Here is a 26,929-nt window from a genome sequence, read left to right as displayed (position 1 = left end):
GCCACTAGCAACTGTCCCAACTCTCCATAATACAGTTTTATGTATACTGAGGTGTTTTCATAGTGTTGCAATAATAACGAAAGAGGATGTATGTTATATCACAAGACACGGTGGTAAGAAGACTGATCAATTTGTTTAACTAACTCGTTTACGCAAGGCATTTTGTAGAGGGCATAGGAGGCGTGGTATTTTTCTTGAAACAACAACTGTGATCTCCACATTTCAACCTCTTTTCTCGAAATGATCAATAATATATTTCCCTTAATGTAGCCCCAAGCCCTTTCGTGGGGAAGTGAGACGTAGAGAGAGTGGTGGAGAAACGGCCACGCCTGTGATCTGACGTGACGCTAACTGAGTGCAGACCGTCAGCCCGTTCTTGTGGGTCACATGACAGGCCAGCCTTCCCGACTGAGCTGAAACACGTCCCATAACCATGGTAAGCACTTTACCGAATACCGACTTTAGTGCAACGTTGTGCATTCCGACATTTGCCTGTGTGAAGTTTTGACCGCTGGAAAAACTCATTTTGACTGTGTAACGTGATTTGATCTAAAGTCAGCTGCGTGAATGGTCCTTTGGCCTAGCTCGGCGTTTGACAGCAGCTAGCTAAGCTAACTAGCAGCCGACTGAAGCTATCGAGCAACTAGATGCAACATTTGTTTGTCTTTGAAACACTCATCGTGCTCCTATATACAGTATGATATTTGCAAACAAAGGCTGCGGTACACATCAACATTTCTGACGCAAATTAAATAAGACTGTACAGTTAGGTTTTTGTTAGCGTCGTCTTTCGCTTTGCTGTGTCATATTTTAATGTAAGCATCTAAATGTTGCCTCCGACTTAGAGTAACCGAACACGGAGCATACAGACGGAAGCATGTCGTGTGAGATTGTGCAGGCGAGCTCAAACACCTGTAGCAGCTTCGTTTGGTCTGATGGACATTCAGTCGTTTCTGTAAAACTTTTTTCTTCAATTCACGGACGATCCTGCCATCAAACCTCATTAGTAGATACAGCCGTCGTGACTTCAAACATGCAAACAAATCTGACTCGATGTGTTTTGGATTTAGACATGGAAACAACAACTCGGGAGTCTGCTGAACTCCTCAGACTGCTCCGTTTTTTCCTTTCTCTTTTCTGGCGTTATAGACCATCAGACAAGTCAAACTTGAGTTCTTGCTTTTTATGCTGTGTTGCATGAAGAAAATCCTGCTAGATCAATCAAGGAGTGCTATAACTTGTATTTCCATCCTCTGTTGCAGCCAGCAACACAGCAGTCACCCCAGGATGAACAGGAGAAGCTTCTGGATGAAGCTGTGCAAGCTGTCAAGGTCCAGTCGTTCCAGATGAAGCGATGCCTGGTAGGAGCATTTCAGTTTATAGGACTATCATCTTGATTGTGATGTGCTTTTTAAACCACTGGTTCTTCCTAAGGATACTCCTGGACTTTTATGGTCTTTTTGATTAAAAGGAATACTACAATAATATGGATAATCAATAGAGATGGCTAATATAACCTCAAAATTCTGTCATGATATTTAAAGAGACTGTGAAGTAATCATATTTCTTACACTATGGGGAAAAAGGATGAACTAAATTTTATTGATGTAAGTAAATGAGGGGCATTTTCCATCAGTTAATCCCCTTTTCCTTTTCATAATGATGTCTCAAAGATGAATTCAAGGTCCGTTCAGGCTGTTCAGCGTGTTATACATGAAGTGTTTCTTGAATCACGCATGTGTTTTGGATGTGATATGTAATATATTTGTGGCCTGCAGGACAAAAACAAGTTGATGGACGCCCTGAAGCATGCCTCCAACATGTTGGGTGAACTAAGGACCTCCATGCTTTCTCCAAAGAGCTACTACGAGCTCTGTATCCTTTACATGTGCTGATTAGACATTTATGTCTCATCTAAACAGGCTGACTGTATAACAGATGCTACTAGCCAGTCGTTACATGTCACAGTTTATAACTTTATGATGTTTGAGGTGGGGTTGTCATATTGTCATTCATTTGCCTTCATGTTAATGTTAATCATATTTGAAGGCAAATGAAGCAGCAAGCAGGCGGGAGATATTCACTTGAAAAGGACAAGGAGAATAAGCGCTGCCTAGTATTTTACTGCATGGTCACATTGATTTGGGGAGAAAACTTCAGACACTGGGCCAGAAGTTGAAACAGCGTGGACAGTATGCTTGCATTACAACAATATCTTGTTTAATAAATGAGAGCTGAATGAAGGCAGTGCAAACTGATGTTTGAAAGTGCAGAGCTGGCTGCCTTCTAAAGTCAAACACTCAGGTTGCCATTGGAGATCTCATCCAAAATAGTCTTAGTTGAACAACTGTTGGAAAAAAGGCAGAACTACTGCACTCATTTAATTCATCCCCGTTTTTAGTTCTACTGATGCTTCCTTTGAGGATTTGTTGGAGTGTAAACTGTAGGCTTATAGAGCCGTAATGTAAAATTGAAAGAACACTTAATGCTTAGGTGGCCTGACAGTATTGCGCCTGAACACACTGTGTGCAGATTGAAAGTGAAGCCACTACATTATAAACATGCTGCAAGGAACTGCATTGTTGAATGTGTATGATTTGTGGCGTGTGTGCATTGGTCCCTAACACTGTCTGCAGATATGGCCATCTCTGATGAACTCCACTACTTAGAGGTTTATCTGACCGACGAGTTTGCCAAGGGACGTAAGGTGGCAGATCTGTATGAGCTGGTCCAGTATGCGGGCAACATCATCCCCAGACTGTGAGTATCAACCAACCTGAGCTTCTGTCAAATGTGGAGCATTAGTGGCGTCTGTTCAGCGCTGTCTTCCTTTTACCCAGTAGAGAGGCGACATTAACATTTCAGCCATACAAATGAAGTGCTGAAAAACACGTGTTTGGTCTGAAAAGGTTGCAAATGTGCATCAGTAAGGCCAATGTCTCCATGTTATCTGCTTTTTGTTTGAACTGATATTTTCCTCCTAGGGCTATTTTATTATGGTGATATTATTTCAACTCTAGGCCCCTGTCCCAGGTTTCTACCTGCATTTGTGGATATAGCTCAGACCATACACAAGCAAATGTGGGCTGGTCCTTGTGTATCTGTGTCCAAATATTTAGACATTTGGATGCAGAGGCAGTGTTTCAGAATTAAATATTTCGATCTGTTGATGTAATGTTAATATGGATTCTGGTTGTGATGTGTGGATTTTTACCCCTCAGCCGTAAGAGGCTGAGGGGACTGTTGTTGTCAGCATGGCAGGTGAGCAGGTGCGTGGGAGGACAGCGCGAACATCTAAGTTTGTGAATGCGATAACTGGAGAATGAGGTCACGTAGGAGCTTCACATTGATACCATAGTTGACTCTGCTATGAGTCTCGGACGAGTTTCATTCCTGGTGATTTTGACCTCGTGGTCAGAATTAAGTTTCATGAAAATCCTCTCAAAATCTTGTGAATGTGATAACTTGAACAAGGCGACATAGAAATTGCAAATTGATAACATAAGTGTCTCTACTAGGAGAGTGAGGGTTAGCAGTGGTGGTCGCCAGTAAATGTGCAAAAGTTACTTTTACACATTAGTGGGTAGTCGCATTGGTGTAGGTGAAATGTGATGAATCCACATTTGTCACCTTGTGAGACTGTTGTCTGTTTATACTAACTTTATTCTCTGAAGTTGTGGAGACGTCTGTCTAATGAAGTCTTTTGTTTCCTCCCGTCTCTCCAGTTATCTGCTAATTACAGTGGGTGTGGTATATGTTCGGTCCTTCCCGCAGTCTCGCAAGGACATTCTGAAGGACCTTGTTGAGATGTGCCGTGGTGTCCAGCACCCACTCAGGGGCCTCTTCCTCAGAAATTACTTGTTGCAGTGTACTCGCAACATACTACCAGATGATGGAGAGCAGTCAGAGTAAGTAAGCTGAGCTTTTTCCCTCTGTGTGCACCCACGACTATCACAGTAGTTGTGGGTTTTTTTCCCTTTCCAACATTTCAATTACAAAGGAGTGTTTGCAACCGATGTTGCAATCTCTTTGCTACACTATACTATTTGCTTGTCTGCCTTTACATTCATATGAACTTCAATGACATCCCATTCTTAATCCATAGAGTTTGCAGCTGTATATAAAAGCTTTGACTATTCTTGGAAGGCTTTCCACAAAATTTAGGAGTGTTCTATGGACTTTTTAACCATTCTTACAGAATGGCATTTGTGAGGTCAGACACGAATAAGGCCTGGTTCACAGTCTCGAACTCATCCCAAAGACAATCTATCAGGTTAAGGTCAGGACTCTGTGCAGGGCAGTCAAATTCTTATGCACCATATTTGCTCCTCCATGTCTTTATGGACCTTGCTTTTTGCACTGGTGTGCAGTCATGTTAGAACAGGAAGGGGCCAACTGTTCCCACAAAGTAAATGGTAAATGTATTTATATAGCACTTTACTAGTCCCTAAGGACCCCAAAGCGCGTTACACAACCAGTCATTCACCCATTCACACACACATTCACACACTGGTGATGGCAGCTACATTGCAGCCACAGCCACCCTGGGGCGCACTGACAGAGGCGAGGCTGCCGGACACTGGCGCCACCGGGCCCTCTGACCACCACCAGTAGGCAACAGGTGAAGTGTCTCGCCCAAGGACACAACAACCGAGACTGTCGGAGCCGGGGCTCGAACCGGCAACCTTCTGATTACAAGGCGAACGCCCAACTCTTGAGCCACGATCGCCCCACAAGTTGGGAGTATAAAATTGTCCAAAATGTCTTGGTATACTGAAGGAGTAAGAACTAAGAACCATTCACTAGAACTAAGGGGCCAGGCCCAGCTCCTGAATTTCACCCCCCCACACCTTAATCCCCCCTGCATCTGATGCTTTGCATAGTGATGTAAGGCTTGGGCATAGAAACCCATTACATGAAGCTCTCTACTCCCTGTTCTTGAGCCAGTCTGAAGGCCATTTGAATTTTGGAGGTCTATAGCGATTGAGTCTGCAGAAAGTTTGCAACCTTCACACAGAGCCTTGTAGGTTTGTGTTTACTTGTGTTATCTTTCTCTAATATTAACATTTGTTTGAGAATTTGAAACATTTAAAAATGACAAACGTATAAAAACAAGTAGGAAATCAGGAAGTGGCCACATCTTTGTATGTCTGCTGTATTTTTTTTAATGCTAGTATTTTGTTGGGTACCCCAGCTGTTTAATACATTGGTAATGTTATAATTAGATCTTATTAGAAGTCATGATAGATCTGTGAAGTTATTTTAACCAGGCCTGCAACGCTTTTTCAGAATCTTTATTCCATATTTAGTGGTGAAGAAATTTCTAGTAGTTGGGGTTATGTATAAGTGACATAATGATGATGACAAGTGAACCGAACAGAGAAGGTAACGTCAGACTCACAGGAGGAAGATGACTCTGAAGATCACAGGTACTTTATAATAATGGCTTTTTAAAACATATAGATGTTAATTATCGCTGTATGTGTGATGATGTTCCTTCATTCAGATTGCCCCATAGGGTACATAGAGACACGTATACATGCTTACACTGTGGTCATGATTGTAAGCAGGGATGGGAATTGATAAGAATTTGGTGATTCTGATTCTATTATCGATATCACTTTGAGAGTCACCACCATCCTAAGCAGCATATGAAAGCCATTCATGCAAATTATTTACATGCTGAGTGGCCAGATGTTTATGGGTGTTGGAGGTGTTTCTCCTCTTGTTGTGATCAGGTCATTACTCCAAAGTAAAAAACATTATTACACAGAACGCCTTTCTTAAAAGTAATGCATTACATTACTTAATTTCTCCCTGGAGAAAGACATTCGTTATGCTGCTTTTTACATTGCTTTCAGGTTACTCTGTTTACTGACCTAAATCACTGGATCGGATATCGGAGAGAAATAAAAAATGTAACCCGATCCATTAAATATCAAAAAAGCACCTCAGAAAACTTGCGACACAGCGTAACTCAGCTCATAACCGTAGCACGTCGGAGCAGTGTGGTCACGTGATAGAGCAGCTGTGTGTGTTTGTAGCCTCGCTACCAACCCAGCATTTCATCTCCGAGGAAGTTATCCCCGAGAGAAGTAAAGCAAGTGTGTAAGTCCATCTCTGAATGTTTGTAAAGCATTCCTGCGTTAAGCTTAACAAGCGATATATGGAGCGACTGCCTCTTCTTGCTGCTACTTCAATCATGAAACTGATCAATGATCAGCTGATCGTCTCTCTCCTTTGTTTTTGGCCCACTTTGCACCAGAAAGAGGAAACCAGCGGCTGAACAACAGCAGCACGTTTAAGCTTGATCAGCTGTTGTTAGAATGTATTTAATATTACTTTCTACTCGAGGATCTTTTTCTACAGCTGACGTAACTGTGCAGGGGCGGATCTAGCAAAGTTTAGCCAGGGGGGCCGATACGGCATTAACAGGGAAAAGGGGGCACAAAGACATACTTTTCTTTCTTATTCTCATTTAAAATGTCGAGCTTTTAATAAATAATTATCTGACACCCAAAGTTTTAATTTGATGTAAAATGTATAGAAGTCCATTACTGTATATAGTAACTATTAAGTCTAATATATATACCCTAGTAAGCTATAGTACTTTTTCCTTTGGGAAGGTACCATCTGTGCAGTCTGCAGCTCTGTTGAAGAAAGATGTTGAATCTATTTAATATTTCTTGAAAAATAATTGATTTCTGTGCATTTTTTTTCACACTGCATCAAATTAAAGTTGATTACATCGATTAAGCATCATGAGGTGGAGCGTGAGGGGTGGTTCCCTATTTTTTATTTTTTTTGCTGGGAGTTGGAACCCTATTAGTTAGGTTGCTTAATATTTCTGCTAAGTACTCTTTAAAATACCAGAATAGGGAGGATGGTGCAGGTTTAAGTTTATTAGCTTGATCAGTATTGCTGAACTATGAAACATTTTTTTTTTTGCATACAGGTATAATCAGAATCAGAATACTTTATTGATCCCTGGGGGAAATTATTTTTTGTTACAGTGCTCCATTTTAAACCAACATTAAGACAAGACAGACAATACACTAACTAAGAATAGTACAATATATACATATATATACATACATACATACATAAGTCACTCATAAATAAATAGTTGGAAAAGAAACATGTGTAGCTGTAGCAGCAAACAGTGTGTTAAGTGGATGCGTTGTACAGGGAGATGGCCACAGGCAGGAATGATTTCCTGTGTCGTTCAGTGGTGCATCATGGGTAATCTCAGTCTCTCACTGAACGAGCTCCTGTGACTGACCAACATGTCATGGAGTGGGTGGGAGGTGTTATCCAACATTGTCTTTATCTTGGACAGCATCCGCCTCTCCGACACCACCTTGAGGGAGTCCAGCTCCATCCCCACAACATTGCTGGCCTTACGAATCGGTTTATTAAGTCTGTTGGCATCTGCGACCCTCAGCCTGCTCCCCCAGCATGCAACAGCATAGAGGATCGCACTGGCCACAACAGACTCATAGAAAATCCTCAGCATTTTCTGGCAGATGTTGAAGGACCTCAGTCGCCTCAAAAAATAGAGACGACTCTGGCCCTTCCTGTAAAGTGCTGTGGTGTTTTTAGCCCAGTCCAGTTTATTGTCAATGTGAACTCCAAGGTATTTATAGTCCTCCACAATGTCAACACTGACCCCCTGGATTGAAACAGGGGTCAAGTGTTTCCTGGTCTTCCTGAAGTCCACGATCAGTTCCTTGGTCTTTGCCACGTTGAGCTGCAGATGATTCTGCTCACACCACGTGACAAAGGAGTCGACCACAGCCCGGTACTCTGTCTCATCATCCCTGCTGATGCATCCAACCACCGCAGAATCATCAGAAAACTTCTGAAGATGGCAGGTCTCTGTGCAGTGGCTGAAGTCTGTGGTGTAGAGGGTGAAGAGGAAGGGGGAGAGGACAGTCCCCTGTGGTGCCCCTGTGTTGCTGATCACCTTGTCAGACACACACTGTGGGAGACGTACATATTGTGGTCTTCCTGTCAGGTAATCAACAATCCAGGACACCAGAGAAGCATCCACCTGCATCGCTGCTAACTTATCACCCAGGAGGGTCGGCCTGATGGTTTAGTGTAGTTGTTGTTTTAAACTTGAGTATGAACTTATACAAAATGCAGCAAGATATTTAAAAATCAGTTTTATTGATTAAAAAACTATCGGATTCATATCGGTATCGGCAGATATCCAAATTTATGATATCGGTGTTGGACATAAAGTGGTATCGTGCCATCTCTAGTAATGACCAATCATTACGAGGCGTGTGGGACTAAGGCTGCAGCCCCACATGCCAACACAAATCCCCAAAGAACACACGTGATCTTTTCTTAATATTTGGGTATGAGTACAAAGATGAAAGAGACTAAATAGAATTTATTAACATTTAGGTGATGTAATGTAGATGTGATCTGTGAACTGGACTTTTCTATTCAGGGATATTAAGCAGGATTTTTCATATAATAAATTATTAAGTCCGCTGTTTGGATTAAAAAACGCGTCACTGTTCATGGTGTTATATTGGTGTTTTAATAGTTGATACTGGGAATTTAGAAATCACCAGAGGGGAAGGACAACTCTAGTCCTGCAATCTTCTGCATCCCTCTTGTTAAACTGCAGCTTTTACTCCACAGGGGAACAGAGGAGATGACCGGTGACATCAATGACTCCATCGACTTTGTCCTTCTAAACTTTGCGGAGATGAACAAGTTGTGGGTTCGAATGCAGCATCAGGGTCACAGCCGAGACCGAGAGAAGAGAGAAAAGGAGCGACAAGAACTGAGGATTCTGGTGGGCACCAATCTAGTTCGGCTCAGCCAACTGGAGGGTGTCAATGTGGAGAAATACAAACAGGTGTGTTTTTGCTGATCTGTGCAGTGGGGACTGGTCTCAGCACAGAAATCGATTTGTTGCTGTCATCTTAGAAAGAGGAGAGCTGCTGGTTCTCTGGTGTGTTCAACACTGATCACGACTTTCAGAAATGTGCGAGTGATGTTTGATTATCTGTGTTTACTTATGTTATAGTGATAGGGTTGTTATCAACTCAAGTAACGTTATGTTGACATTACCTGACTTCCTGTGTCTTTTCTGCATTTACTGGAAGTCCCAGAGATGTGATATAATATATGACTACACATTGCTTTATTTTCACCAAAATCAACTATGGCCACTGTTATGGCTTTATTGTGTGGTAATGGTTTGACACACACATTAGGGCGGAGTTATGTGCTCCAGTGAGTGATCGTCCTATCGGCCTCCTGTGAGCGATAGCATCACCACTGTGGGGGGTGGTAGAGGAGGCTAACACATGTGTGGCCCAAAAGCAATACGAAGATTCAGTGTTATTATGCACATCTGATTAAACTATGCTGGACGTCTGTGCGTAAATGGTAAATGGTAAATGGCCTGTATTTATATAGCGCCTTACTAGTCCCTAAGGACCCCAAAGCGCTTTACATATCCAGTCATCCACCCATTCACACACCCATTCACACACTGGTGATGGCAGCTACATTGTAGCCACAGCCACCCTGGGGCGCACTGACAGAGGCGAGGCTGCCGGACACTGGCGCCACCGGGCCCTCTGACCACCACCAGTAGGCAACGGGTGAAGTGTCTTGCCCAAGGACACAACGACCGAGACTGTCCAAGCCGGGGCTCGAACCGGCAACCTTCCAATTACAAGGCGACCTCCCAACTCTTGAGCCACGACCGTAGTGTCAAAGTGGTCATCCCGTATTATCCTTTTATCCATTCCAGGATGCTTTTGGATGTAACCCCACTCCTCACTTTGAGTTTTCACAAAGCAGGATAGCACTTTGGAAGTAATGATACTCCAGAAACAAGTACAGCACAATGTCGTATCCTTGAGCATTGATGATTCTTTTGACATTGAATTGTAATGTTTCAGCGTCGTGTTTGCTGCATTTGACATGTATTTATACCGTACATACTTACATACATACTGTTGTTGTATTTATGATAATTTGTTCAGTCAAACCATTTTTCTTGTGCCTTTTTCTCTCCACAGATTGTTCTTCCTGGAGTCCTGGAGCAGGTTGTGAACTGCAGGGATTCACTGGCTCAGGAATATCTTATGGAATGCATCATTCAGGTACCTTATGTGAAAATTCTCGAGTCTCATTTACAACTAATCCAGTAGACCAGACTTTACTTGCTGTTTGTACCTTAGTTTATAACACTGGCTTTAGGGAATAGTAGGGATGACCAGAAATCATGCACTGTTAGTAAAAACAAACAAACACTGTACCATGTTAAAGGAAAACAAATGGGGGATTGGTCACATGTAAGCAGATTTGTTCCACCCGCCGTGTTCCCCAATAAGCCAACATTATTTGAAAAATTCAAATGGCCTTTATTTCAATCATCCTGGTTGTTTCAAATATATGACGTGCAGTCACAGTCATTCAGGCCTCAGCTAACATAATCTCGTCTCCGAAGGTTTTCCCAGACGAGTTCCACCTTCAAACACTGAATCCTTTCCTGCGTTCCTGTGCTGAGCTACATCAACATGTAAATGTCAAGAACATCATCATCGCCCTCATTGACAGGTATGGTTTTATTTGCTGGAGTGTAGCAGAGCTACCCAGTGAGCAAACTGCAATTTAGTGCTTTTTGAGACTGGTTGACTGACAGTACCAGTTACAGTTAGCCATATATTACTTTATTCTATACATTTTAAAAACATTAGTTTGTATTTAAATATTTGTATCTTAATCATAGTCAATTTAGAGTTCTCATTCAACCCAACACTTATGTCTTGTTAGGTTGTCGGAGGAAATTGGCACAGGGAGCTAACCAGAAGCTTCTAGCCAGTGCTAACCTTCACCACTGTGCTGCTCCATAAGCATGTTTTTTACTCTGGTCCCCAAGCTTAAACCTTTAACTGCAACATGAGGTTTCCAGCATTTTGTTCTTCCTGTTTAAACTAATGATGATTTGCTCATAATAATGCTTGTTCAGCAGTGAACAGTACAAACCTTTTAAAACCCTGATGCACAGCTGAGCTCAAGGACTTACTGTTTATGGAGATGTTTTTAAGCCAGCTTCTGATTTGTGTTTCAGACTTGCTCTGTTTGCTCATCGAGAAGATGGCCCAGGGATCCCTGCTGAAATCAAACTGTTTGACATCTTCTCTCAGCAGGTGGCCACTGTAATTCAGGTACGTTTCCTTAAATTCAACAAGGTTTGACATAGGGGTAGGCAATATATACTTGATGTGTCGCGGGTTTTTCCACGTATGATGATTAAAATGCCTTTATCATAACCATCGAGTATAGGTTGCCGAGGAAATATTAAGATGTCTGCACGTAATTCACTGCAAGTTTTTGGTTTTCTCCCACACGCACAGAATGCATCATTTACCGGCACATTTTTGGCACATTGCGCTGAGCGAGAGTGTTTATATACTATCAGATAGGGGGAAATATGGCGATAGTGGGAGTTGCAGACTTGCTGTCATTTGGATTTCCAAGGTGGATGTCGAACAAAATGCGGTAATTTACAAAATATGACATAAAACTGTTGCTACAAAAGGTAGCAGTACCACAAATGTATTCCGCCAGCTGAAAAGTCATCCCCTGCAAAATTACGAATGTTTTAAACTGCGCGTGTGAACATCTCCCCACACACCAAAGAAAAGCTTAAATAAACCAGCGGCTGTGATACGAACTACAACAGCCAGAGAAACGGGGAAAACAGCACACGTGAGTCTGATTGCATGTTACTGTTTAACATGCAGTATATTTGTGGTGTTCGACACTTGCAGTGTAGGAAGATCTCTGCTTTCAGACAATGTGCCATTGGCTTGGTTGTGTGAAGTCGAGTGAGTTCGTGGCTTCCATGTTTGTTTAGGCACATTTTACAAAATTATGTAACAGATGTTTTCATTGTTTGTTGTTTTCGCTGTGTTTGCTGGTCGTAGAAATGGTTTATATGAGCTTTTACCTGAGATTTGGAGGTTCAGTGGATACCACACATGCTGATATTGACATAAAAACCTGACTTCACAGAGGCTTAAGCTGCAACTCACCCGCGGTACCGGGGGAGCTGGGGCGCAAGACCTGTCATGATATATCTAGAGCGTATCACAATATAGACAAAACATTGTATTTGCCCTAGTTTGACCAAAGTAGATGACAGAGTTACTTTATTGAATGCAAAAGGTTTTTGGGAGAGAGCTATCCTTAACCATACGAGTGTGAGCACATTAAAAGCACGTAATATTATTATGGAGCCACATTTAAAGTCTAACAGAGATGGTATATCATATTAGGATCTTAGCAAACTAGCAATCATAATTTATTTGTTACAGGACAACAGAGTCAAAGGCGGAGCCTCTCAAACTAGGTAGAGTACTAGAGTAAGTGTAACTAACAATGGGACTACTGCTCCCTTCTGTTGTCTACTCTTTCAGTCTCGCCAGGACATGCCATCAGAGGATATTGTATCGCTTCAGGTCTCTCTCATCAATTTGGCCATGAAATGCTACCCTGAACGTGTAGATTATGTAGACAAAGTCCTGGAGAGTACTGTGGAGATCTTCAACAAGCTCAACCTGGAACAGTAAGTCTCTGGCCCCCTGATGAACTCCTGAGTGAGCCGTGTGATGTCATGAAATCATAGAGCTGTGTTTAATAAAAGCTGCAGAATGCATTCATTCTTATAACATAAATTTGCATATTGAGATGTGTTATTAGTATTATTGAGGAAACTAGAAACTTGGTTGCTTTCATGAGTTGTGCAGATGAAAGATTTTACATCTCAGGACATAATAATCATCTTAACATTTGGCAAATACATCGTCAGATGCACAAAAGCACATGACATATTATACAGTGTCATTATTTATTTAACAAGATGGTAAGTCAGTGAAGCGGTACAGTCCAGGCTTCCTGCTTCCATGGGCATTAAGTAGCCGCCAGGTCCTGATTATCACATGCACTGTATTCTTTTAAGATTTTTACCTTACAATAGAAAGCGCCCTGAGGCAACTTTTGTTGTGATTTGTCATTTTTAAATAAAACTGAATTAAAAATGGTGCTTGGCTGACTGATCATCAGTTAAATGTGACCCCTCTGGTTGTTTGTAGGTGTGTCAGTAGTGAGTCAGCTGTGTGTTAACACACTGAAGTACCATGTTACAATAATCACATTACATATGTGGCATGCTAACACTAAGCTTGCAAAGAAGTCGACGTGATTTTTTTGTTGTGCCGACCGCAGACCAGCAGACCCTTCAGCAGGTAGCAGTCGTGCTGCATTTCTACCTGTTCGTGTTTCTAATGTAGAATCACCAATTTGTTTGGCCCTTTGGTCGGTTTTCAACTTTGCTTTGTGTTAAATAGCTGAAATCTAGGAGAAAGATCAAATGTGTCCTCATTAGTATAGATTTGTGTTGATGTGGGACTGCAGCCTAGAGTCAAAAGCAATGTAACAGTTACTGTAATTAGGCAAAGTACTGGATTACTTTGAAGAATAACAAGTAATGAGTAATACATTGCTTTCTTGAGAAACAACTGCAACACTGGTGTTGCAAAGCAGGAACAACATCAGCAGTGATCTGAGGGAAGCAGCCCTTTAATCTGGGTCAGGCTAGAAGACCATTTCCAATCAATCTGAACTCTGTGCAGTGAGAAAGATTATTCACAAATGGAAAACATCCAAGACAGCCCCGTCCAAGAGCGTGTTGTCCCACACAATCGACCCAAGAGCCTCCCTGACTCTGGAGGCCTCAGTAAGCATGTTAAAGGTCAAAGTGCAAAACAGAGGTTACAAGTATGCCTGATTTGGAAATGTTGCCATTTTCCAAACAAAATGTCTTCTCTCTAAAAAGAGTTTGACAGTGTGACTTCATTTTGCAAAGTTGCAACTGAACAAAGTCCTTTAGACAGATGAGAGCAAAGATGTTTGGAGAAGAACAAACACAGCATGTCAGCAGAAACATCTCTAAGCATATGCTTACTTTTATGTGTGTCCTCACTCAGTTTCTCAACTTTAATAATTTCCACAAACTTGATCTTTGAGCCCATACTGATCCCCCCTGAAGGTATGAGGGTTTTTTTGTCCCTTGGAACTGTAAACCTGAGTCGGCTTCTTTTAATCGTGCAGGGAAAAACATTTTCAGTCTCCTTTCTTCTCCCTCCTCTAGCATAGCAACCAGCAGTGCGGTGTCAAAGGAACTTACCAGGCTGTTGAAGATCCCGGTGGATACCTACAACAATGTGCTGATGGTCCTGCAGCTCAAACACTTCCCACCACTCTTTGAATACTTCGACTATGAGTCCCGCAAGAACATGAGTTGCTATGTGCTGAGCAACACATTGGACTACAACACCACCATTGTGGCACAAGAGCAGGTTATTAATCTAACAGCTGTAGATTTGTATTTAAACCGACAGAGCATCAGACAAAACACCCCCCTAGCAACATTTTACATAAGAAAGGATGTGTGGTTTTCATAGATACAGTTTTTGTAATTATTTTTTTACACATTTAAATATCGTCTTGATGCATCTCAATCATCCAGGAACGTAAATCTCCCAAAGTTGGTTCTGTTCATCTGGACTCAGCGTTTTCAGTGGGAGAAACGTTTCGTCATCATCAGGTGACGTCTTCAGTCTCAGCTGACTGCAGGTTTCAATCTTATAAACAGGACATTTGCATAATGACTGAAACGAGCCCACTGAAGGAACAATGGGCTGGGAGGTCAGTTCCTTAATCTTAATTATGCAAATTATCATGACCACGGATCAAAGACCACTGATCGATGGCCATGAGTCCCATTCACAGAGAGTTGGAGAATGGCTGCAATCACAGCATGTAAGATGGTGACAGAACACACCGGGTCAAAACACGCTGCACCAAAAACTGGTGCACCCCAAGGATCGGGTCCCCCGACACAAACAGAGTAACATAGTGTACGCTGTTCAGTGCAGGAGGAGTGCCAGGATTTATACGTCGGGGAAACCAAACAACCTCTAGCTACAACACAGAAGAGCCACCTGCAGTCTATTTACACCTACAGGCCAGTGGACACTCTTTCAATGATGAGGATGTAACATCCTGGACAGGGAGGAACGCTGGTTTGAGGGCGGAGTCAAGGAGGCCATTTACGTGAAAAGGGAAAGACCATCTCTGAATGGAGGAGGGGCCTAAGGGTACATCTGTCACCATCTTACAATGCTGTGATTGCAGCCATTCCCCAACTCTCTGTGAATGGGACTCATGGCCATTGATCAGTGGGCTTTGTTGATCAATGGTCATGAGAATTTGCATAATTATGATGAAGGAACTGACCTCTCAGCCCATTGTTCCTTCATTCGCTGGTTTCAGTCATTATGCAAATGTGCTGTTTATAAGGGTGAAACCTGCAGTCAGCTGAGACTGAAGACGTCACCTGATGATGATGAAATGTTTCTCCCACTGAAAACGCTGCGTCCAGATGAACAGAACCAACTTTTTGCAGACACATTTATATAGTTTCCCAACAACCTTGCAAATAGGCTTGTAAAAGTTAACAAACACCCCAAACTACAGTCGCCGTAGAGAAGCCCTCACCGACAGATGAAAAAGTGATGTTAACAGAAAACTTATGTAGGCTGTTTGACCACAGCCACAGTCTCTTGCTGAATGCACGCTGGTTATGTATGGCTGAAGTATCATCTGTACTTTGTGATGCAACTTGTCATATTTGCTTAGATTAGTGAGAAATCTGTATAAAAGTAGCTGTTTTTTCATTTTTGTTTTAGTAGTTTCATGTTAAAGTATTCTTTAAGGTTTTTGTGCAGACATCTAACCTGGTTACACAGTTTGTAAATAGTATCGGTTTAATGTTGTACCCTTTGTTCCTCTAGGTGGACGCCATCTTGAACTTGGTGTCCACACTGATACAGGACCAGCCAGACCAACCAACTGAAGATCCAGACCCAGAGGACTTTGCTGAGGAGCAGAGCCTTGTGGGTCGTTTCATCCATCTGCTCCATTCTGAAGATCCTGATCAGCAGTATCTTGTAGGTGTTTGCGTTAACATTGTGTCTTTCTACGTTCTCAGTCATCAAGGTTGTGGTAGTCTTGAGTGCTTGAAAACAAGGCAACTGGACATTTGTACAGGCAAGGCCAACAACGTGCCATGGGCTCCTCTGTGTCCCCCACTGTAGCTAAGCTTATCATGGAGGAAGGGGCTGAGAGGGACGGCACTGAGCCACAGGTTCAGGTATGCGGGTGACATTCACTGATTTACCAGGGAGGATATCAGGGTTACCATTCCTGGACTGTGCTTTGCTCGTTAAGGAGGCTGTAAGCCTCAACATTGAAGTTTACCGGAAGCCGACACAGACTCCCAGAAGCCTACGCTTTGACTTACCACACCCTCTGCAGGGCTCGCAAAATCGCCCCGCCCAGCCATTGGCAGTGAATGAGTTAAACCCATTGACTCATTCACTGCAATTGATGGCTATAGACGTCAATGGCAGTGAATGAGTTAATAGTGGATCAATAACCCTCAGGAACCAATCCAAGGTTTAAATTAACCGGGTGCACTTGCCTCAGCGGCTACGTCGCCCTTACTCCAGTGGTGAGAATGAGGAGCTGGATGCACTGGTTGCCACAGAGCGGTGTGCTCAGCCCGACGTTATTCACTGTATTTGCTCAAAACTGTTCAGTCGTGAAGCTGTATTTATTTTTGTTTTACTAGTTTTATGTTGAAGTATTTAAGTTTTGTTTGGGTCTGATATTGGAACAATGATGAGACTCACTGTAGAGAGGAGATCCAACACCCGAACACCAGCAACACCGTGGAGGTCATTGTGCGTTGGTGGAGGTCCAGGCAGTGTGGACGTCATCTTCCTGGATCTCCACATAATATCTTACCTGTTGTTTCTATTCTTGATTGTGTGTATATGTGAATGTAATGTTGTTATGTGTGTGAAGACATAATGACAATAAAGGATTCTTATTCTTCTTCACTCCACCTTTTGTTTTCAGAATTAAAGAAGCCTCGTGGAAATGTATCTGAAGTTGTAGAAGTCCAGTTGTCTTCTTTTCAAGCATTTGAGACGAACCCGAAGAGTCTTAATTGTGCACATTATGTATTAGAAAGAGTCCTGCAGGTGGTCTCCTTTAAGTTGCTGCTAGAGATTCTGAGAATAATGCTGCAGTGTTTCCTTTGTCCCCACCTTATCTAGTTCTTGGGAAAATTCCAGCAGTTTGTACTTCTGTGAGTGTTTTTGCTGAGACCAGTGGTTTTCACTTAACTTTGTTCTTGTTTGCTTCAGATTCTTAATACAGCACGCAAACACTTTGGAGCTGGTGGAAACCAAAGGATTCGTTACACATTGCCTCCCCTTGTGTTTGCTGCCTACCAGCTAGCCTTTCGATACAAGGAAAACTCCTCCACCGTGAGCAAATGTTATTTTTCATCACAAAGCACATAATGCATTTTCTTTTATGTCCTGTTATGAAATCATACCAATTTCTTTTCCTCTTAGGATGACAAATGGGAAAAGAAGTGCCAGAAGATTTTTTCTTTTGCCCACCAGACAATCAGTGCACTCATTAAGGCTGAGCTCGCCGAGCTGCCTCTTCGACTCTTCCTGCAGGGGGCGCTGGCTGCAGGGGAGATTGGCTTTGAAAACCACGAGACTGTAGCGTATGAGTTCATGTCACAGGTAGAATGTTTAATAATACTGTCATGCCTTTAAATAGTTTATATACATACATGTGTGCACACTACCGGTCAGAGTTTTGGATACCTGAGTTTTTCCAGTTTTTTATTGAAAATTCTGCAGTTTAATGTCTCATTGCACTCTGAAATGAAAGCGGTTGGACTGAAAAGAAGAAATCATTGAATCAATTTAGAGACCAACATGTATTCTAACCCTTTGACCCAAAGTAGCCACCTTTGGTGTCTGAAAACACCCGTGGCACTCTTTCTACAATAGAAATCAAATATTGTTCAGAAGTTCTTCCCATATCTGTTGCAGAAGTTCCCATAAATGAGGCACTGCTAGTTGCTTTGCTTTCACTCTTCTGTCCAGTTCATCCCAAACAGCTTGATGCGGTTTAAGTCTGGAGACTGTGACTTATGTTTTGGGTCATTATCTTGCTGTAGGATGAACCCCTGACCAGCTAGTCATATACCAGAGGCTATTGCATGGGCCTGCAGAATGCTGTTCTGTCCTGAGTGCCTTTGATGGTGAAGGAAACTGTACTCCCTGACTTTCTTTGAAATTGCTGCAGAATAGTTTTAAATGTTGAACCCATGTTCTGTTCCCTGGAAAAGGCCTTTTGGATAATTCTCAAATGTGCAGAATGTTTCAGTTTTGGCTAACTTTACCTTTCTTTAACCTCTGGCAGTTCACCACTTACCCTTGTACCATTTGAAGCTATTCACTGAACTTGAACGACTTGAACTTCAATAAATAATTGGAAAAATTGGGGTGCTCTAAAACTTTAGAGTGTATAACCAAAAACATAACTTTATTTTGTTGTATTTTAAAACCATTAGACCGCTACAGTCCTCTTTCTGTCAATGGGTGGTGTTGTTCCATCCCCTCAACCTTTTCATCTCTTCTCTTGGTTCTCCATACTTTGTCCATATTAGGCATTCTCTCTCTATGAGGATGAGATCAGTGACTCCAAAGCTCAGCTGGCTGCCATCACCTTGATTATTGGCACTTTTGAGCGAATGCGATGCTTCAGCGAGGAAAACCACGAGCCCCTGAGGACTCAGTGTGCACTGGCTGCGTCCAAGCTGCTGAAGAAGCCTGACCAGTGCAGAGCTGTCAGCATCTGTGCCCATCTCTTCTGGTCAGGTCGCAGCACTGACAAAAATGGTGAAGAGGTGTGTTGGAATTAGGCTTTTTTCCCCACACACTAACATAAAGTTGTTGAAGATGGTTGTAGTAAAATCATGTGCATGCAGATGAGTGACGTTCTAAAAAATGACATTTAAATGGAATCATCAGTGTGTGGTGTAGGACTTTGTTCTAGAGGAGGAAGAAGGCTAAACAGTCACTGTATTAAACCCCAAAAGATTAGTTATGGAATCAAATGGATGGAAGGATCAGCAAGTTCAGTTTTACGGGACACAGTGTGCTTTAACACACTATATAATGCTGTTAATGCTATTGTGCACTTTAGTCTTTTTGCACATCTCTAAATGCTCCCTGCTCATTTTACACATTTAGATCCGTGATGGTAAGCGGGTGATGGAGTGTCTAAAGAAAGCCTTGAAGATTGCCAACCAGTGCATGGATCCATCACTGCAAGTTCAGCTTTTCATTGAAATCCTCAACAGATACGTCTGCTTCTATGAGAGGGAAAACGATGCGGTAAGACAAAAAAATGTTTCTGCTAACCAGTAACTGGTCATTTTGCCAGAGAGAATAATTTCTTCATTTGCCTCAAACCAACCACTCAAGTTAAAGTGTTGATTAACAGTTAGGTCCAATGTTCCCGCTAAGCACTGCTGGCACGTCTCTGCGCACAGAACATCTGCGTTGCACACAAAAAAAAATCTAACCTGAATTGAAATTAAAATTAAAACTTTAACAGTTTAGTCAGTGAGTGACTGGCTGCTCCTGTATGGGATCAGAACGATGCCACCGTATCCCACAGTCCAGCCAATGATGCGATTCACATTCGTATATACGCAGCTAATCAACGTCGACAGGCTATGACAGCGTCCTTATGTGCCGGTGTTTTAGCAAAGCGGCTGATGTGGAGTGAAGCCACGTTAATGACAACGTGTACAACCATTGGAGATGTGAGCAGGACAGACGGAACAACTGACGGACAAAGTGTGGACTTTATACCAGTTTGTAAATTGTGTTGATCGGCCACGTAAAACCAGAGTTATGATAAAATATCTGCAATGTTTGTTTTTCTTCCTGAATACTGTCGTTGTTTATATTTACTGCAGGAAGAAACGGTAAAAACAGCGTTTTATAAGGAAAACGCTCAAAAGCCTGTGAGCAAAAACTCCACCCTTTCCTATTGGTGGAAAATGTACCATGTGGACCAATCAAAAAAATGATATGGCAACATGACATTTAGTTGTTTAGGAAGGAGGAAGTTTTAGGAGTGACGGCGTGTTTGAGATGTGAGAGATTTGCAACGTTTAGCGTAAATCTTGTGTAGTTAGTGTGTAGTGTAGTCAATAGTGTTGTTGTGTGTGTCAGAACAATGAGGCGACTGCTGAGTGTTACAGGTGTTACAGCAGTGATACATCTCCTGTTGTCAGGCCTGCAGGTATCAGGCTGTTGTTCTCCTTCATCTCATAGTGGACAGAAATTATTTTTTGGAGTGGCACAGATAATTTGTGTGGCATCAGATTTGATGCAGAACAGCTGATTGTAGAGCAGGGCGATATGGCCAAAAATATTTATCACGATATATATTTGAAAATTTGCGATAACGATATAACCGACGATATAATTGATGCGAGACAAAATACAACTCCACAACATTACTAGCGCAAAAAGACAACCTTCCATTTATATTCACTTAAACAAGAAGCTGGTTTTTATGTACATTAAAGCTTTATAAAAATGTAACAGTGCAAATGCAAATTCCTTGCTGAAAGTTTAACCAAAAGGCATTTCCAGTAGAAATGGGCTGACATATCCTGAGCATAACCATGTATAATATCCACTGAAGTTAAAAAGAGGTGCTTTGCAACATTAAACTGCAGTGTGCAGTACGCATTTTTCGGACCATAAGGTGCACGGGATTATAAGGCACATTAAGCGAAACAAAGCAGTCAGATAAATCAAACTTTATTAAACTCATTCTTCTTGCTTCCTCCACTTCTGTACCATTGATTCATTAATGTTGAATTCTCTGGCAGCTGCTCTATTCCCATGTTGTTGCAGTATATTAATGACTAACCTCGTATAGTGGATGGATTATCTCAGTTGTTCTCCTGACTGAAGTTTGGTCCTTTTACAGCATCCTGCCATGCGATTGCATTTGTCTCTAACCATGAAGAACCTTAACGTTAACTTTTATAAGTGGAAAAGTGTTAGTGTTCGTCCTCCAGCTTCACTGTTTATGTTATGCTAACATAGCTGTGTCGCTAGCGATCACGTAGCACATCATTATATAGCAGCTAGCCCAACTTCAGTAACCCTACAAACGTCACTGCTGTTTAGTTTCCTGTCTTCATTTATGTTGGAAGTGATAGCAGAGCTGTACGTTTGATTTTTTTCAGAAATCTCTCCGTCAGAACATGCTATATCATGCTTAGGTAACTAGCGAAACTAGCGAGCTAACTTCCGCTAGCTTCCTGCTAACTTCTAACTCCGTTAAATGTAATAACTTTTGTTTTCATGGATGCCTGGAAGTTAAACTTTATAGTTACACCTGGTAAGGCAGCAATGCTGATCGTTTTATTAAAGATGAAAGAATTTAGACAGTTTTTAACTCTCAGTGATGCTGCAGTGTTGTTTGACCTGAAGCATACGGAGTTTAGGACCCAGATTACTCCCAGATTTAAGAGCATCTTAGTCCGACAAATACGACAATAACAACGGCCGCTTGCATGTTCTGCAAAAAAATGTGCTTTGTCGTGTACCTGACGGACAAACACCAAACCAGTTCCACATCACGGAAGTTGCACCATTTTTACAAACCAATTCTGGTTCATCTGTTTCACTCAACAATCGGCCATGTGCGTATGAAAACAAAGGCACTGCGCATGCGCGTTTTACTCCCATTCTATCGCGATATTTCATTTTCCTATCGTTGCCTAACATTATACCGGTATTACCGTGAACGGTATAATATGGCCCAGCCCTAGCTGATTGTTCTGTAAATAGTTTGAAATGTTTATTTAAAACCCGCCTTGGCTGCATTTTAGGTAAACTGCTGCAAAAACTTAACTCAGTTACTTTTTTGAAGAAGTAACTACAGTGGGGCAAAAAAGTATTTAGTCAGCCACCGATTGTGCAAGTTCCCCCACCTAAAATGATGACAGAGGTCAGTAATTTGCACCAGAGGTACACTTCAACTGTGAGAGACAGAATGTGAAAAAAAATCCATGAATCCACATGGTAGGATTTGTAAAGAATTTATTGGTAAATCAGGGTGGAAAATAAGTATTTGGTCAATAACAAAAATACAACTCAATACTTTGTAACATAACCTTTGTTGGCAATAACAGAGGTCAAACGTTTACTATAGGTCTTTACCAGGTTTGCACACACAGTAGCTGGTATTTTGGCCCATTCCTCCATGCAGATCTTCTCGAGAGCAGTGATGTTTGGGGCTGTCGCCGAGCAACACGGACTTTCAAGAGATTCTCAGTGGTCTTGTATGTCTTCCATTTTCTGATGATTGCTCCCACAGTTGGTTTTTTCACACCAAGCTGCTTGCCTATTGTAGATTCACTCTTCCCAGTCTGGTGCAGGTCTACAATACTTTTCCTGGTGTCCTTCGAAAGCTCTTTGGTCTTGGCCATGGCGGAGTTTGGAGTCTGACTGTTTGAGGCTGTGGACAGGTGTCTTTTATACAGATGATGAGTTCAAACAGGTGCCATTCATACAGGTAACGAGTGGGGGACAGAAAAGCTTCTTACAGAAGACGTTACAGGTCTGTGAGAGCCAGAGATTTTCCTTGTTTGAGGTGACCAAATACTTATTTTCCACCCTGATTTACCAATAAATTCTTTACAAATCCTACCATGTGGATTCATGGATTTTTTTTTTCACATTCTGTCTCTCACAGTTGAAGTGTACCTCTGGTGCAAATTACTGACCTCTGTCATCATTTTAAGTGGGGGAACTTGCACAATCGGTGGCTGACTAAATACTTTTTTGCCCCACTGGATATAATTAATTGCTCAACATTGGTCATTATTTACTGTATTTTGCAGACAGAGTTACCGACTCTCTCCCAGACCACAGACTCAGAGTACAAGTCAGAGCTTTATAAAAAAAAATTAATTAAAAAAAAGTTGTTTTCAAAATTAGAGTTCAAGTTATTTTTCCTTCCAATAGTGTTAACATGCTGCACAGGTCAATGACTAGATTTTTTAACATTTTCGTTGTAAGTGGGTTAAAGCAGTTAATTAAAGATAGTCTAACATAAATGCTGTAATTTGATTACTTTAATAAACATGTAGCTTGGATGCTGGCGTGACCACAGTGCACACGTCTGCTGTTGCTCACAGTGGTCCAAGGGACGCTCAGTTTGTGTGTTCGCTCAGACACGTGAAGCATTAGAGGGAACATTGGTTAGGTCTATAAATGTTTGGACAATGATACGGTTTAATAATGTTCGCTCTGTGCACAACAACCGTAGATTTTAATAATCAAAATTACTAAAACAGTGTAATTATCCAGAAGCTTATAGACCTAATTCTCTATTGTCTTACAAAGCTGCAAACAGCAGTCGGAGGGCTTGTGCGCCCTGTTGCATGTCCAAGCATGCCATTGTCAAGTTGAACTACGGCTTGGGCGTGGTGTGGGTGAGCCGCTATCTGGTCTGGGATGTTGATTGGTGTTGTTATTTACGCACTAAATATACTACCTTTGCCGACTAGGTGGTGATGGAAATTACCTACTTACTACAAGTCACCCTAATGCATATCATGCACGGATCCACCAACTGAAATGTTATTTGCATGGGATGATGATTATCATCTACTGCTGATTATCTGTTGCCACTAGGTGGCATTGTGTCACTTAATATTAGATCCCGACTACAGTTGTTTTCATGCTGGCCACACACCCCCGTCATGGAGTGTGATGTCACATCACCTAGGGCTGTTCGATATAACGATATAAAAACGTCCATCGTTTCATTTTACGCTATCGTTTGTTTCGGGGTGTCGCAAAATAAACTGTTTACAGCAATATTTTTTCATGGTTCTGATGTCACTGTAGTGGCTGTATGAATTCCTTAAAGTTCTCTCTTTCTCTTATATTTAATATAACCACACTACGGACGGAAAAGCACCTGTATTTATGCGTTGTCGTTAGCAACAACGACGGTAAAACCATCGCGTGTCTGCTTGTTCCACATAAACCTTTCACAATAAAGCTCAAGATCCTGTTGAGACTTCAAAATAAACTGAATAACGTGAACGAGTATGCAGAGTATTTTTTATTAATCCTTTATTTATCCAGGTAAAAAATCTTATTGAGATTAAAAATCTCATTGAGATTAAAAATCTCATTTCCAAGAGAGATCTATTTACGGATGAGAAGCAGAAAAGAGCCGTCAGGTGCTAATAAATAAAGCTCAGACTCAAACGTTAGAACAGGCTTTACCCCGCAGCACGCCGTGTAATAAATACTCACAAAGAAACGGCGCCGTTACAACTTAAGTCTAAAAATGTATTGTTTGATGCATCGGTTAAAACACTCGACTCCAGCTACACGACGCGCAGCTGGAAACACTTCATGCAAGACGAGCTGCTCGAGATTCACAGAATTTACAGAAAATGTTAAATGTTTGTGATTTATATCGTTATCAGACGATATAATTTTTATATCGGGACATGAGCTTTTGGTCATATCGCACAGCCCTAACATCACCTGTCGCGCCACCTTATTTGTGGCACTGTGGGTGATCGAGCACTTCTCTCCTTCGTTTTTTTCCCCTTTCCCTTTATGGTCATGTTTCACTGTGCTGAAGAATGACCTGTTGTCTTAATGAGTGTATTGAATCCTTGTGCTACACTCAAAAAGGTGCTTTGTGAGGTGACCTTGAAGCGCTTTGGCTAGTCTGCTGAGGAAGAGCTTCTTGTGAAGCCAGGATGTGTAGATGTGCTTTTTAGACTCAGGTTGGTTCGCACAGGTTTGTATATGATTTTGAAAATGAACTTCTGCCACATTCTTAACAGCATCTTGAATCTGGGCAGTTATTTTTAAAGTTATTTACTTAAATGTGAAGCAAGCCCCAACTTTAATTTCAGTGGTCACAAAAAAGTTTTTTAAAAAAATGTAAAGAGCCAGTTAAGGTAACTCGGGCATCTGACAAGGATGCATCCTGGGCGCCTCCTGGGTGAGGTGTTCCGGGCATGTCCCACCGGGAGGAGGCCCCGGGGCAGACCCAGGACACGCTGGAGAGATTATATCTCTTGGCTGGCCTGGGAACGCCTTGGTATTCCCCCGGATAAGCTGGAGGAGGTGGCTGGGGAGAGGGAGGTCTGGGCTTCTCTACTTAGGCTGCTGCCCCCGCGACCCGGCCCCAGATAAGCGGAACAAGATGGATCGATGGACACTTAAAAAATGGCATTTATATTGTGGCTGTTGATTGGTTGTCAGGACTCCTTGAGCCCTCCTCCCTGTGTAGTCCCTCCTCGGACCAGGCCCCTGTTTTTATTAGTGTTTGGTGGGATTGTTTCCGTGACCAACCCTGGCATCCATGTCGGAGCTGGAGTGAGGCTTAGCCATCAAATTGAAAATGTGTCACTTTTTTACAGTCGCCTTTGTGTAAAACTCAGATTGTTGTTTGGATTTGAACAGTTGCTCTTATCTATTCCAACTGACCCACAGAGCGTGCACATGAATACTTTGGTACGAGTGAATGTTGTCCACCCAATAATATTAGAATGTAAACAGGAACCCTTGTGCTGTTCCTCCTCTTCCTCCCATCCAGGTGACAGTCCAGGTGTTAAACCAGCTGATCCAAAAGATCAGGGAAGACCTTCCCAACCTGGAAGCTAGTGAAGAGACGGAGCAGATCAACAAACACTTCCACAATACACTGGAGCATCTTCGTCTGCAGAGGGAATCCCCTGAATCTGAGGGCCCTGCCTACGAGGGCCTGGTCCTTTAAAGCTAATGTAGGTTGGAAAATATAAAGTCCCTTTTAGATGTTCCACTATATTAAGAGTAGACGACCGCACACTATCACAAGAATAAAGAAGTTGTGTTAAAGGCCAGGAATAGAAATAAACATTAAGAGCTGAAAGACCTCCTTTCGGTCCTTCATTTAGTTGTTGATGTCTCTTCATCATTCCTCCTTGCTATCCATCCTTGCATGTGTAAAGCAATGCTGCACGTAACTTTAGTGTGCAAGTCTTTTATTTACCATTCCTTTATAAGGCCACAATTAACCAGTTTGTCTGTATCCTGCACTATGTTAATGTTGATGGAGGACTTGCTAACTGTGTCATCATGCCTTCAGTTGTTGATATCTGTCCATATTGAGAGCGAATGTAATAGCCAAGTGTATAAAAACTACAGAAAATCTCAAAGTTGTAGTTGTCTTGCAGCGGGTTTGCATACGGCCTGGTTTCCTGAACATGAATAATCAATAACTCTGCTGTTCTTTAGGTTGGCTTTGTGGCAACTTTAAACAGATTGTGCCAAACCAAACTGAAGACCAGATGACCGTGCGATCTTTGGCCGTCACACTTCAGCGTTCTTCTTTTTGCCACATCGTGCTCGTCATTCTCTCTTTAGGCTCCTTATAGTGTCTCGTTTGAAGTCAGGACTTCTCACCACTGGATTGACCTGGTCAAAACTGTGGTGTGTTTGCATGCTTTAGTGTGCTTGGCATCAGAGGGCCAGTGTTTAGTTCACTCTCTATGGATCTCACTAATTACACACTGTTTTTTGTTCTTCCCCATGATATTTTTTGATAACAACCATGTCCTTTTGGATGAACATGTTAAGGAGGTGCAGCAGTTCCTCAGGATTGTATGTTGGCCGACTTGTCAGTGTACAATGGTGCAGAAGCTTTGTGTCGTTTTCCACAACATTTATTGATTTCTCTTTCTTGCTTATCAATGTTGATTTGTTGGAGTCGGCATTGAACTGTTACCTTTTTGCTTTTAAATATGTGTTTAAATGCACTTGTAAATCAGATAAATAAAAATACAGACTAAGTAGAAATGATCATTGTCTCTGAAATAAAATTGACATTAACAGTT

General features: G+C 42.0%; 1 protein-coding gene across 2 annotated transcripts; it reads left to right on the top strand.

Annotated features, from left to right (window-relative positions):
* The first annotated feature begins 295 nt into the window (after positions 1-295).
* Positions 296-26,929, top strand: vps35 (VPS35 retromer complex component). 2 transcript variants are annotated; one of them, XM_080885057.1, is made up of 18 exons: positions 296-436; positions 1,263-1,361; positions 1,779-1,875; positions 2,637-2,760; positions 3,726-3,908; positions 8,659-8,878; positions 10,056-10,139; positions 10,487-10,596; positions 11,111-11,207; positions 12,462-12,610; positions 14,195-14,402; positions 15,900-16,055; positions 17,319-17,441; positions 17,532-17,711; positions 18,647-18,886; positions 19,233-19,376; positions 25,651-25,837; positions 26,331-26,929. In XM_080885057.1, the coding sequence occupies exons 1-17, from the start codon at positions 434-436 to the stop codon at positions 25,828-25,830; spliced, it is 2,397 nt and encodes a 798-aa protein (XP_080741183.1). In that variant the 5' UTR covers positions 296-433; the 3' UTR covers positions 25,831-25,837; positions 26,331-26,929. The 2 variants fall into 2 exon arrangements, with proteins under 2 accessions (XP_080741183.1, XP_080741182.1); XM_080885056.1 differs by having other exon boundaries at positions 25,651-26,929.

The sequence above is a fragment of the Rhamphochromis sp. 'chilingali' genome (genome assembly GCF_963969265.1).
Source record: "Rhamphochromis sp. 'chilingali' genome assembly, chromosome: 6".
Taxonomy (NCBI): domain Eukaryota; kingdom Metazoa; phylum Chordata; class Actinopteri; order Cichliformes; family Cichlidae; genus Rhamphochromis; species Rhamphochromis sp. 'chilingali'.
This window is presented reverse-complemented; position numbering and strand designations above follow the sequence as displayed.